Raw genomic sequence first — 15,078 nt, forward strand, 5'->3', positions numbered from 1 at the left:
CATTGCGCAACTCCCAACTCCAATTTGTCTTTTTGGTGACTGTAATGGACACCATCCATTGTGGGGATCGGCCACAATGGATATAAGAGGCAAATTGATGGAGGAATTCATGCATAATAATGATCTTAATTTATTAAATTCTGGATCTCCTACCTACATCCACTTAGCAACCGGATCTGCTTCCGCAATAGACTTGTCAATTTGTTCACCATCCATATTTCCAATCATGACATGGTCGGTATTAACCGATCCCTTCAACAGTGATCACTTTCCAATTATTTTCTCGCTACAAACAGGGGTAACTTCAAATCCTGACCAACGATCCACTTGGCAGTTTAAAAAGGCAAACTGGGGCGGCTATTCTGCCCAGATACGCTTAGACAGATTTTATGTTCAAAGGCAACATATTGATGATGTCAACACTTACATAACCAATCAGATTCTGACTGCAGCTAAGGCCTCCATTCCAAAATCCACACCATATCGAAAACACAGAAATAACTGGTGGAATACAGATTGTTTAATTGCCAAACAGGATAAAAACCATGCCTGGAATCATTTCCGCAAGTATCCCACCACTACTAACCTAATTTCTTTTAAAAGACTAAAAGCAAAAGCTAGACAAGTTAGGCGGAAAGCGAAACGGGATTCATGGATTGCTTTTGCCTCCACTATTACCAAAGACACGGACACACAAGTGATCTGGAAAAGAATACAGGCACTAAATGGCAAATTTGCTCGGCCGCCCTCTCCGATACTTCATTGGAAAGGGAAAGACATTGCAAATGCATTAGCAGAATCATTTGCAAAAATATCAGCTTCTGCCACCTATGCCTCCACCTTCCAGAAAATCGAAGCAGGTGCAGAACAGTATAAAATTAACTTCTCCACGCGCCGTTCATTCCCGTACAACCAACCGTTTACGTTAACAGAACTTCAAGAATCATTAAACAGATCTTCCAATAGTGCTGCAGGTCCAGATGGAGTTCATTACATTATGTTAAAGCATTTACTTGGAGAAGACTTGAGAACCCTATTAATTTTTTACAATCGGATCTACTCTGAAAATGCCTATCCATCTTCATGGCGCCATTCGTTCATTATCGCCTTATCAAAACCAGGAAAAAATCCTTCCTGTGTTGAAAACTACAGGCCAATATCTCTTACAAGCTGCATGGGAAAAATTTTCGAAAGAATGGTTCATACTAGGCTCACTTACATCCTGGAGTCAGAGAATCTCCTTCCAGATCACCAATATGGCTTTCGAAAAAATAGATCAACCCTAGATGTGCTCATTAAAGCCGAGTCTCATATCCGAAATGCCTTTGTCATGAAACAACATCTAGTCATGATAAATTTAGATCTTGAAAAGGCATTTGACACTACATAGCGGCATGGTATTATTATGGACCTTTACCATCTGGGGCTTAGGGGTCATTTGCCAGAAATAATTCAGAATTTCCTGCAATTGCGCTCTTTTCAAGTCCGATACAAAAACGTCCTCTCTACATCTCACATTCAGGAAGAGGGAGTCCCGCAGGGATCAATACTCAGTCCAACACTGTTTTCAATCCGAGTTAGCAGCATGACCCGAGATATCCCAAAAACTGTTCAAACTTATATGTATGCAGATGATCTTACCATTTCCTGTCAATCTCAAAGTATGAATACCATTGAACGGCAGCTACAACTTGCCATAACCAAAATAGAATCCTGGACTTCACGGAACGGTTACAGACTGTCAGAAAATAAATGCACTGTCACTCACTTTTGCAAGAAGCGAGCTCTCCATCCTGAACCTGAATTACAAATAAACAATACTCCAATCCCTCTCGTTAATACCGTTAAATTTCTTGGATTAATATTAGACCGCAAACTAAATTTCCAAGCCCACATCACTTATCTGAGAACTTCTTGCTTAAAGCATTTGAATATACTTTGTTCGGTCTCATCTATGTCATGGGGAGCTGATCGGTGTACTTTGCTGCATCTTTATAGAAGTTTAATCCATTCACGGTTAGATTATGGTTGTCCAGTGTATGACTCTGCCAGGAGCACTACTTTAAAACGGCTAAATATAATCCATCACAGTGCTCAGAGGACTGCGCTGGGAGCTTTCAGGACTTCTCCGATCCAGAGTCTATATATTGAAGCTCATGATCCCAGGCACCTCCGTAGCCAGGTGGGAAGGAGCAGCAGTGCATAGCACACGCTTCTTGATTAGACCGGGGTTCGAGCCCATCACCACCAAATACGGAGGATGCGGAAAGGTCAGGAAATGACCACCGCATATCCCGGAGCAATATGGCCTTAGTTGCTAATGCTCCTAAAAACCAAATAACAAACAATAACAAGCTCATGATTCCCCATTACACCGGCGTAGAAAAACACTACTGCTTCACTACGCTGCTAAGATCCAGAGTCTACCATCGCACCCAAGTTGGGAATATCTCTATAATACTCGTTGGGAAGCCTTCTTTGAGAGCAAGCCAAATGAAAATAGACCCGCCTCCCTCAGGATCAAAGAGCTTGTTCAGACTTGGAACGTCGATTTAAATGAAATCTTCCAAGACACAACTACACCTGTTGCTCCTTGGACATATGTGTCTGTCTCTCAAGATACATACTTCCTCCAGTGGGGGAAAAATATACCTTCCTGCAACATCAGACAGTTACATTCAGCTCATACTACGGACAACCATGCCTGTAAAATTTATACCGATGGTTCAAAAACTGAGAGTATGGTAGGTGCTGCAGCAGTTTTTCCTTTATGTACAATTTCAGCCACACTACTTCACAGCTGAATTATATGCCATTAAGTTGGCGCTTAGTAAGGTAATTGAGCTTTCCATCTCATCTGCCATAATTTACACAGATTCTCTTAGTGCTGTCTCTGCCATAAGGAAGAATTCCTCCATTTCTCACCCTACATTGAAACAGATTCATTCCCAGCTATTTGCTTGCAGTGTGTCCAATCGGTCAATTAGTTTTTGCTGGATCCCTGGCCATTCAGGCATTCCGGGAAATGAAAGTGCTGACTTTGCCGCTAAACATCCTCAACCCGCTCTCTCACAACATCCTCAGGTTCCTTTCTCTGATTTTAAGTCTGTCGTACGCAAAGCCTGCTACAATAAATGGTCACAGACCTGGAAAAGTGACCCTAACAATAAACTTTACCAGATAAAAGAAGATCCAAAGCTGTGGCTGTCTGGCTTCCGAAGAAACAGACGAGAGGAAGTGGTACTGGCAAGACTCAGAATTGGACACACTCACCATACTCATCTCTTTCTATTATTGGGTGAAAGCCCACCCCAGTGCTCATCCTGTCAGACGCAACTTACAGTCCATCATTTCCTGGTTGATTGTCCCTTACATTCAACCATCCGGTCAAACAATTTTCAGTCTCTCTCTAAATTGAATATATCACCTGATTTATCTCGCATCTTAGGAAATGAAGCAAATATTGAAGAACTTTTATTATATCTAAAACATATTGGTTTGTACCGAAGCATATAATGTAATTTCTCTAACAATATGCTTTTTGTCAATTAACGCTGAAGAGACACAATTTGGCCTTAGTAGCCCTTGTGTCGTTAAACCGAACAACAACAACAACTGTGATGTCATCTAATCATAAGTATTGAAGAATTCAAGGATATTCTCACCCCTAGTATTATCTCTGACATGTTTACAAATAGCATTAGTATTAGTAGAGGTATACGATGCAAGAAAGTAAGTTTATGCAGCATCAGCCAAAAAAAAACAAACACTCCCATTTCACCCCTCTGTTCTTTTCAAATACCTGTCCAGCTCAGCCTTAAATTTATTTAGGCTATCAACGTCCACAACAAAGGATGGAAGTTTAGCCAGCGGGTAGTTGATTGGTGGAAGTGTGTTCCACCAATCAACTACCCGCTGGCTAAAGGCAAACTAAAAAAAAAATGTGCAACTTGTGAAATGTTTGCCGAACTCTCTGGAACGGAACATGATCTAGCTAAGGAGGATGTCTTTGTGTGCGTCAGGTGCAGAGAGCATCTAGAAATTAGGTGTCAACTCAGCGTTCTCATGCGCGTCTATGAGAGCTTGAGGTGTAGGGTAGGTGCCCTCGAAGAAATTAATATGAGGGGCCCGTCAAGCTCTCAGCTGTTCAACTTAACACCAGAGCTCACTCCTGGGCATCAGGCAACACAGCGGCAATCTCCAAGGCAGAATGCGCTGGTCCCACCGGAGTTAGTTATCGTCGGTGACTCTATTGTGAGGGAGACGGGAAATATATTGTGTAAAAAGGATACATGGAATAGGACCAGAGTATGTCTGCCAGTGGCAAAAGTTGATAACGTTGTAAACCATATATCACCTTTTAATTACACAAGGAGTGATATTGTTGTACACGTTGGCACCAGTGACATTAAGAGGTAGGAGATCTGCAGATTTACTTAACAAGTCAATGTTGCAAAAAAGTTGCATAGACACTTTCAAATTTAACAATTTGAAAGTGTCTACAATTCTGCCCAGACATGATAGGAGCGAGTACACAATGAGAGCCTTGTCAATCAATTTGGCCCTGGAGGAAATGTGCAAGGCTCAAGGGGTAAAATTTTTTTCAGCCTGGTCTGTGCTTGTTAACAGGAGAGACTGCTTCTACAGGGATGAGATACACTTAAATAAAAAGAGTGCAAGAATATTTGCTGATGCTATCGAGGCAGTGTTAGGTGGGTCGGAAAACTGCTGGCTTGGGGGGGATTCACAGACTAAAAGGTTAAAAGTAGCTGCAGTCTGAGGCGTAGGTGATTCTTGCACTACTTCTATTAGAATAAGCAGTGGCATGGAGCAAGAGGTGTTGGGAGGTTTCAAGGACTGATGGCAGTCCTCGTGAAACAGGTGGTTATATATGGGATGTGTTAGGGTAACTAATAATAAGAATAGGTACATGTACCTATTCTTATTATTAGTATAGTAAATAAAGTTGATGAATAAAGAAGTTGATATAAAGAAGTATAGTAAATAAATTTGATGAATTTGAAGTGTTGGTCAAGACATCAAAGGCAGATATTGTTGGGATAGCAGAGATGTGGTGTCACGCAGATATAAGGAATGCAGAACTGGAATTTGGAGAGTGCAGTGTGTACAGAAAGAATAGACAGGATAGGAAGGGAGGAGGTGTTATGCTGTTAATTAAGAAAAACATAAAATCAAAAGAAGTGCATCCAGTTGATATAGATGAACAGTGCACTGTTGAGTCAGTTTGGTGTGACATATGCACTGTGAAAGCAAAAATAAGAGTAGGAGTGTGTTATAGGCCTAATGACTCAAACGACTACAATGAACAATTGTACAGAGAAATAATGGGCTAGTAATTCAGAATGTCTTATAATGGGAGATTTTAACTTCCCAGATATAGACTGGAACTTATGGGTTGGTCACTCGCACACTAGTAAAACTTTTCTGGATTTATTGTACGATTGTTTTCTGCAGCAGCATGTTTGAGAGGCAACCAGATAAGGTAATACTCTTGATCTGGTTATCAGCAGTGATCATTCGTGTAGTAAGAATTTTCAGATAAAGGAACCATTAGGTGGTAGTGATCACAGTGTACTGATGTGGGATTTACTTAAAGATATAATTGCCATCAGGGGTAAAGGAAGGGGTTTTTGCTTCCGTAAAGGTAATTACAGTGGTCTCAGACAGTTTTTAAATTCTGTACAGTGGGACCAACTGATAATGGTACCAACAGCAAATTCTAAGTGGGAAGCATTCAAGGAATTAATAGTGGAAGCTACTAAATCGTTGGTATAGCTTAGCTTAATTTTTCAGCACTCACCTGATAGTAATCCGCTTAGTTGGTGGAAAGTTTTACCACATTAGCATTAGTAGAGGCATTTGATGCAAGAAAGCAAGCTTATGCAGCATCAGCCAAAAAAAAAAAAAAAAAACCCACTCCCACTTCACCCCTCTGTTCGTTCAAAATACCTGTCCACCTGAGCCATAAACTTATTTAGGCTATCAACCTCCACGACAAGGGATGGAAGTCTGTTCCACCAACCAACCACCCGCTGGCTAAAGGCAAATTTCCGCACGTCTATCCTACATCTGTCTTTCCTCAATTTGAATTTATGCCCTCTCAGGTGATTATTCTGAGCTAGAGGAAGAATCCCATCAGCATTGAGCATGCTTAAACCATTCAAGGCTTTATACACCTCTATCAGATCACCTCGCTGGTGCCTAGTCTCCAGACACTGTAATTTGCAAAATTTAAGCCTTTCTACATAAGAGCACCCCTTTGTTCCATTCACTAATCTTGTTGCCCTTCTCTGTACTCGTTCCAGCAGCTCTACATCCTTCTTGAAATGAGGCCTCCAGACCGGTATACAGTACTCCAGGTGTGGCCTGACCATTGCCTTATACAAGGGAATAAGGCAATCACCTCCTTATCCCTGCTGGAAAAATTCCTGTATATCATTGACAATACTCCATGAGCTACTCTTGCAGCCCGTCTGCACTGCTCAGAGACCTTCATATCTGCCTGCACAACCACCCCCAGATCCCTTTCATTCTCTACCACTGTCAGTGTAGTACCACAGAGTTGATACGTTGCTCTGGGGTTGCTGTTTCCCATGTGTAGTACTTTACATTTGTCAATGTTAAACATTGTTAAAAATGTTAAAAAACATGCATAGTGGTTATAAGATTTTAATAACTTACGGGGATTATGGATTTAAAAACTAAGTTATGGGCTTTAAAAATTTTGCTAAGAAAGGGAAGTGCACCTTCCATTCTATGGTTGCCTAATTAAAATAAATTAAATGAAGAAAGATAAAAGCTAATAGCAGCTCACGAGCGACTTTCTTCATTAAATTTATTTTAATTAGGCAACCATAGAATGGAAGGTGCACTTTCCTTTTTTAGCAAAATTTTTAAAGCCCATAACTTAGTTTTTAAATCCATAATTCCCGTAAGTTATTAGAATCTTATAACCACTACTGTATGTGGTAAAACTTTCTACCAACTAAGCAGATTACTATGAGGTGAGTGCTGAAAAATTAAGCTAAGCTATACCTACGATCTAGTCATTACATTACAGCACATAAGGACTCCTTAAAAATCAATAGTGGAAGCTACTAAACGGTTCATACCTATTAACAAATATTGTTCAAGGTTTAGGCCTAAATGGTTGTCAAATGAACTAATGAGACTTATGGCAGAGAATTTTTTTTTTTTTTTGGTAGTTGTTGGTGCATCGGCTTCTGTGGCCATAATGCACCTCCCAAGGTTTTTGCAGTACTTTGATCCAAGCCCGAGGCAGGATTCGAACCCGCGACCTTTGGGTTGCTAGGCAGGCACTTTACCCACCCAGCTAGCCCGGTCGGCCTGTGGCAGAGAAGAAAAATGCATGGGATGCATATAAATTATCAAGCGACACAGAAGCCTATGATATATATAAGCCAGTCTGTAATCAAGTCACAAAGGAGGTTAGGCAGGCGAAGGCAGATTATGAGAAATCTTTAGCAAAGGATGCTAATGAAAAACAGTAAGGATTTCTTTACTTATATAAACTCTAAAAGGAAGAGGATGAATCTGATTGGTCCACTTGATATTGATGGTTCGATTGTTGATGATCGTGCTCAGATAGCAAACAAACTGAATGAGTATTTTGCGTCTACATTCACACATCAGGAGTTATTAAGGTTTGAAAATGCCACAAGGTTATCAAATTGTAACAGGATGCTTAATGATTTTGTAATAACTCAGAACAAAGTGGAGGAGAAATTGTTGAAGTTAAACCTAAGAAAGGCACCTGCGGTGGATGGAATCTATCCAGTTATATTAAAGGTGGCAGTAAAGGAAGTAAGCAAACCCTTAGCCATAATTATGAGAGCATCCTTGGACTCAGGGAAGGTCCCCATGGACTGGAGATGTACAAATGTGGCCCCAATTCACAAAGGGGAATCGAAGGGGTGACACAAGTAATTATAGACCAGTTAGTTGAACTTCTGTTCCGGGTAAAATAATAGAGTCACTGGTTAAAGATGCATTGCAGGATCATCTAGACAAGACTGCAGCAATAATTCAGACACAGCATGGGTTTGTTAAGGGAAAATCTTGTCTAACAAATTTGATTGTTTATTATGATGTGGTTACAAAGGAACTGGATGCAAAAAATAATTTTGATATCATATAATTGGATTTCAGGAAAGCTTTTGACACTGTTGCACATGGAAGACTACTGTACAAATTGGAGCAGAAAGGTATTAAGGGTAAGTTGCTACAATGGATAAAAAGGATGGTTGAATGGGAGAAGACAGAGGGTGGTAATCAATGGGAGTTGCACTTCGTGGACTAATGTTATTAGTGGAGTCCCACAGGGTTCAGTATTGGGTCCACTGTTGTTTTGTATATAATTCAATGATATTGATGAAGGTTTATCAGGCTTAGTATCGAAGTTTGCAGATGATACAAAGGTTGGCAGGGTTGTTAATGACAGTAATGGCAGTGTGTTACTGCAACAGGATCTAGAAAATTTGGGCAGATGGGCTGAGAAGTGACAACTGAAGTTTAACATTGAAAAATGCAAAGTACTGCATATGGGTAGAAGTAACCCCAGAGAAATGTACCAACTGTGTGGTACTGCACTTAAGGTGGTAGAAAATGAAAAACACCTGGGAGTAATTGTGCGCCTCCGTAGCCAGGTGGGAAGGAGCAGTAGTGCCTAGCACACCCTTCTTGATTAGACCGGGGTTCGAACCCGTCACCACCAAATACGGAGGATGCGGAAAAGTCAGGGAATGACCACCGCATATCCTGGAGCAATATGGCCTTAGTTGCTAATGCTCCTAAAAACCAAATAACAACAACAACAAGCAGTCAGATATGAAGTTTACTCAGTAATGCAGACAGGCTGCCAGGACAGGTCATGGGGTGTTGTCAATGATATACAGGAATTTTGCTAGCAGGGAAAAGGAGGTGATTGTCCCTTTGTATAAGGCAATGGTCAGGCCATGCCTTGAGTACTGCGTGTAGGTCTGGAGGCCTCATTTTAGGAAGGATGTAGATTTGCTTCACCGTGTACAGAGAAGGGCAACAAGGTTGGTGAGGGGAATGAAGGGATCCTCTTACCAAGAGAGGCTAAAGCTCTGCAAATTGCAGCGGCTGGAGCCTAGGCAAGTGCGAAGTGATCTGATTGAGGTGTATAAGGCCTTGAATGGGTTGAGCACGCTGAATTCTGATGGGATTCTTCCACTTGTTCAGATTACGAACCTAAGGGGGCATAAATTGAAATTGAGGAAGGACAGATGTAGAATAGATGTGCAGAAATTTGCCTTTAGCCAGCGGGTGGTTAGTTGCTGGAACAAACTTCCATCTGTCATTGTGGAAGTTGATAGATTAAATAAATTTTAAAGAGGAACTGGACAAATATTTAGACGGGATTGTTTTGTAACTTTTTTTTTTTTTTTTTTTGACTGATGCTGCATAAGCTCACTTGCTTTCTTGCATCACGTGGCACTACTACTATTGTTGGTACCTGGGGGGATGTGAAAGAAACAAACTTAAGTGGCATGTGGAAAAACTTGTGTCCACAGTTCGTGAATAATTTAAGTGATTCTGAGGAGTCAGTAGTACCATGACTGAAGAAATTGTTGCATTGAGCAATAAAATGGATTGTGATCTTGATGTGATTGATGTGAGAGAATCTTTGGACTCACATTTTGAGGAATTAACAACCAATGAAATAATTGAAATAGAGACACATCTAAATTCTGAAGTAACAGAAGAACCTGATATTCCACAGCCTCCCAGAACATTTACAAGGCAGAAAATGGCTCTATCTTTTAGATCAATTTCTGATGGGTCGGCAATCTTTGAAGAAGAATTGCAAAAGTGAAAAGAGGCATTTATGACTGTCTAGCATGCTAGTGAGATTTTTGAAGAAAAAAAAAGAAACTAACTGTGCAATATTCTATAAAAACAGATTTTAAAAAAGTGGAAAAGCCAGCTGTTTCTTCATTGTCTGCTGTCACTTATGTGGAAAATATTGAACTCTGATGAAGATATTGACGAGTAAAAGTTGAATACATATATTTTGTTAGTATTCATATCCTTTTTTTCTGTTTTGTAACTTTGGTTTTTAATTAAAATTAACAAGTACGATATTTTGTTTTTTTTTTATTATTTTCTTATTTTACGTTACATATCATATACAATAAACCATAATGCATAAATACATTATAATAAAATGTATTGTGTAGACCATTTGATGTTTAGTACATGGTTTTAATGCTTTAAACTAACACATATAATATGTATTGTAAAAGCTCAGGAATGCAAGATACATATAACGAATAAAATGTATAACAAACAACGTCTTGGAATGGAACTGATTCGTAAACCGAGAGTTGCCTGTGCACATCACATAAATAATTTTCAAGATTCTACATTGTTTCTATGAAAAATAATGCAGAATGCAAGTGATATAGTTGGCGCCTCCATAGCCAGGTGGGAAGGAGCAACAGTGCGTAGCACACACTTCTTGATTAGACCGGGGTTCGAGCCTGTCACCACCAAATATGGAGGATGCAGAAAGGTGAAGGGAATGACCACCGCATATTCCTGGAGCAATATGGCCTTAGTTGCTAATGCTCCTAAAAACCAAATAACAAACAAGCGACATAGTTTCAGAAGAGAGCCAATTTGTGTTTTAATTGTTATTCATAAGTTCAATGTGGCTCTTCCACAGTACAAGCTTGTAACCTATTTAATAAATTAGGATGAAAGTTCTTTAGAATGATGTTAATTTATTTTGCTCTAATGAAATCCCAAAAGAAAAATATCGAGGGGGGAAACGGGGTAGCCAAGACTCCAAGCATTTTATATCATCATCTTCATGCAAACCTTGTTGTAAAAACTATTGATAGGACACACTTTGTCCTTCTGAAAGGTTTCTCCAAATGTACATGTGCTTGATCCCACATGGGAAGACGCTTCCTGGACATTGCTAGTTGAATATGTCAGGAAGAAGGCATCTTCTTCCTGACATCCAACATTTTCTTCCTGAATATGTTCCAAGTTCTCTACAGATTTGTATCTTTTTTTTTATGGATCATGCTTCCAGTTAGTACAAACGATTCACAACACTCATAATTGTGCTATGTGATATTTGCAGCCTCTGAGGACGTCTCTCAGAAAATAATCTTGCCAAAGCTCTAGCATTTCAGCCACTTCTCTGTACAGTAATACCATCTCACATAAATTGTTTCTGGAAAACATTTTTCACACAATTTTACAGATATACAGGTAACCCTCGTATAACATGTTAGTTAGGTTCCAATAAAATCTTGTGTAGTGCGAAACCATGTTATACGGGACTAAGAACCTGTACTAAAAAGGAGATTATGTTCAAAAAGCTAACAAAAAATACACCTTTTTTTGTAATTATTGGAAACTCAATTTTTATTAATCAGATGTTGGGCCTTACAAACTGTGATACATATCTGTCAGATAATGTACATTCATTTAATTTTCTTCCTCTTCATTGCTGTTAAGCACAACCAAATGAGAATGCTTTCTCTGTTGCAGAATATCTTCACCTTCTGAACTTTCTTCTGCAGCATCTAGATTTCATGTATCTTCTGCTCTCTCTAAAAAAACCAGAGCAAAACCGTGTTGTAGAAGTATATTGTTATATGGGGATTGCTTGTACTTACAAATTAACAAGTGTACTTCTAATGGATTTTGCTGTGCTTTCTTCATTCAGTTTACGTAGCTTGATCAACATTGTGATATGTAAATTTCAAGCTGCTGCCATGTGACAGTGTTGATTCTGGATTTTGCTACAGTAATACCATCTCACAGTTTCAGTTTGGTTTGTGTTCATATTTGATAAAATTCTGTACTGTAAAGTATTTCTTATTCCCAGTCAGATACATTAATACAAAATGTATTATTGTATTTGACTGGTAATAAGAAATACTTGGGGACATATTTCATGGGACATTGAAACTGACAACCCCCACATTTAAATCAGATGTTGGGTCTTTATTTTGTACTGTGGTTTTAACTTGCTTTTGGAACTACACTGCCTGTTTCAGTTTTAATTACTTCATTTGCCAGTCTTTCCTATAAACAACTTAAAATGTCGTAAATTATTTTTGTCTAACTGCTATTTGGTTATAAGATGAAAAGTATTTGGATTTGCTGTTGTTGTTATTATTTACATTGTTACCTTTCTTATGTGGAAATAGTACTAGCAGCCATACAATGTTGTTGAATGTCACCGATAACTAATCTTTGATAACAAACAGTTGAGATTGCAGAGTTAGGCACCGAAATATATATTCCTGTTTCATTTATCCCCCCCCCCTTTATTTCCTGACAATAAATTTATTATTGCACATTTGTTCTTTTTTCCTTAAACTTCTATTTCATGAAATTGCTGCTTTCAACCCCAGAATTTATTTATTTTTTTAAATAATTCTTTTAGATGTTATTTCTTTTATCATTATTTTTAAGAGAAGATATGACACATTACTATTGTTGTACAGTTAGCAGTTCAAGTAAATACACCTGTTGTTGTAAAGTGACCATCACAAACCACCATTGTGTTCATTTGTTTTTCAAATAAAACTGGTTTACGCCGACCAGGCTAGCCGGGTGGGTAAAGTGCCTGCCTGGCAACCCAAAAGTTGGCGGTTCAAATCCCGCCTGGGGCTTGGATCAAAGTACTGCAAAAATCTTTGGAGGTGCATTATGGCCACAGAAGCCGATGCGCCAACAACTACCAAAAAAAAAAAAAAAACTGGTTTACATTCATTTCAGAAGTAGACAGGTGATGTTTTTAGACTAAACCAAGGACAGGAAACAACTTTCCCATTGAGAAAAAGGCAGTTGATGAGGCAAAATTTTAATTTATAAATTGTGAAATTAAAACAGTAATACTTAGTCCACTTTTAACGTCAAATTCAAAAATTTCAGACCAAGTATGACAAAAAAGGTGCAAATAGCCTAAACCTAAAATAAGCAAGATAGACCCTGGTGTATCTGAATTGAAATGGTGTGCGCAGGGTGAGGGAGGGAAACAGGTGATCTTAAAAACAATAATTAAGTGAAGAATTTGTATTTGCAAAATTACAAATATGCCATTTATTTTTTGAAGATGATATCCTCAAGGTTAGAGATGCACAGAGGTAGAGCTATCTCTGTGCAGGCATTCTAATAATCATCCACATGTTTCCCATGATGCAGCATAGCATTTCCAAAGAAATTCCAGCAATTTCTTTCAGCTCTTCAATATTTATGTAGGTGATGAGAGTACACCTTGCTTTTTAAGTGTCCTATAAAAAAAGTAATATACTGACAGGTCTGGGGAACCTTGGAAGCCAAGAAATGTCACCGTTCCTGGAGATGATGTGGTTATGAAAAAGCAGTTGTACAGCATCCATTGACAACCTGGTGGTATGAGACATCATGCCATCTTGCTGAACCAAAAACTAGCCTTATTAACTTTAGGAAACCTAGCAGATAGTTCATCAGCCAAAAAAGTTGTGATCATGTTATCATAGCAGCCTGACGTTGCTTTTATTAACCTTCCATTATCATCATCAAAAAAATACGGGTCGATAATGCCATGAGATGAAATTGCACACCACACCGTTACCTGATCACTGTGCAGTGGTTGCTGGTGGAATTGTTAAGAATTTTCTTCTAACTAGTAACAAAAGTTGTGTCTTATTGTTTTATTGTAAGACAAAACTTTTTACTCTTTTACTTTTATTGTCTTACTTTTGTCAAACTGTTTTGTGAGTACAAAACTGTTTAGATAAAAGTGAGCTTCATCAGACCTCCATAGATTGTGAATAAAAAGTTTTCATCATGTTCCATTTGAGTTAGCAGTTCTTGACAAAAGTTTTTACAGGTAAGGAGACCATGAGGTTATAATTCTTGTAGTGTCTATACCTTACAAGGATGGAAATTTAAGTCCTGGTGCATTGTGCTTTTCTGTTGGTTAAAGTTCAGTGACAGTGCATGCCAATGTGCTTTGGACTCTGAGAGAGAGAGAGAGAGAGAGAGAGAGAGAGAGAGAGAGAGAGAGAGAGAGAGAGAGAGAGAGAGAGAGAGAGAGAGGTCCTGACAGTTGTGATGTTTTCTGGTGTTTGGTCACTTCTCATTCCACCCAGAGGCTTCTTTTTGAGAGCAGAACCAGTTTCTTCAAAATTACATACCCATGTTTTAATGGCATCAGCAGATGGTACAGGATCTTGATGCTTAAGCTTAAAGTGAACAAAAAATAAAGAACTGAGTGGCCTCGTAATTGTTGTTATTTTTGGAAAATGCCTTGATGGTGAAAGCACATGTGTACCACTCTGCTGTTCCATGGTTACTAAATGGCACAATGTGGACAAGAGTATGTTAGGAGGCTGCAATCCACCCCAGTGTGTGTGTGTGTGTGTGGGAAGTTATTGAGTCTGGGAGCCTTGAAACTTTCTATCCCTATTTAAGCAGCTGTGGAATCGAATAGTTTGAGAAGCACTGAATCAAGAAGGATAAGTAATATGCCCTTATTATTTGACTTTCTGTTTTTTGTTTTTTCTGAATTCATAAGTTTTAGACAATGTATATTTGGTGTAACTATTTTAATCGAGGACGTAATTAGAAGTTTTTATGTTTCACTATGCTTTAAAAAGAGTTCTACAAATCGTTTTATTCCTGTGCAGGTATCCGAGGAGAAGTGAATATTATGGTAAAGGTCGATTTATTCAGTGATTCAAACAAATATCGTGAATCATCCTGTGGGGTTAGCTTCTTTTACAGTATGTATTTTATATTGTATAAGGATTTTATTAACTTGTTTGAAAGTGATTTTAATATATGATTTCATTAGGGGAGCAAAGTAATAGATATGAGCCTGTTTTCATTGTTTTTTAATGTTTCTTTTATATTTCTAATAAAAATCAGAACAAAATATTCATTATCTTAGTTGATAATTGTAATATTTAATTACTTGTGAATTATTCCAAGGTCTTCTATAAAATTCAGGAGCTTTCCCTAACAACTGTTTTGATTGTAAAAAATGAAAGCAAATTTAAA

At 38.6% G+C, this 15,078-nt stretch overlaps 1 protein-coding gene across 5 annotated transcripts in view; it reads left to right on the forward strand.

The window, feature by feature from the left end:
- Nucleotides 1-15,078, forward strand: part of LOC150077345 (C2 domain-containing protein 5) — a 992,151-nt gene that overhangs the window by 187,139 nt on the left and 789,934 nt on the right. For all 5 annotated transcript variants that reach the window (XM_090386765.1, XM_090386767.1, XM_090386764.1 and 2 more), the window contains exon 6: nucleotides 14,706-14,801. In XM_090386765.1, coding sequence (XP_090242891.1) covers nucleotides 14,706-14,801 — 96 coding nt within the window. The remainder of the gene's footprint in view (nucleotides 1-14,705; nucleotides 14,802-15,078) is intronic.

Source organism: Mastigoproctus giganteus, chromosome 12 (genome assembly GCF_048544385.1).
Source record: "Mastigoproctus giganteus isolate SK-2022 chromosome 12, ASM4854438v1, whole genome shotgun sequence".
In the NCBI taxonomy this organism is placed as follows: domain Eukaryota; kingdom Metazoa; phylum Arthropoda; class Arachnida; order Uropygi; family Thelyphonidae; genus Mastigoproctus; species Mastigoproctus giganteus.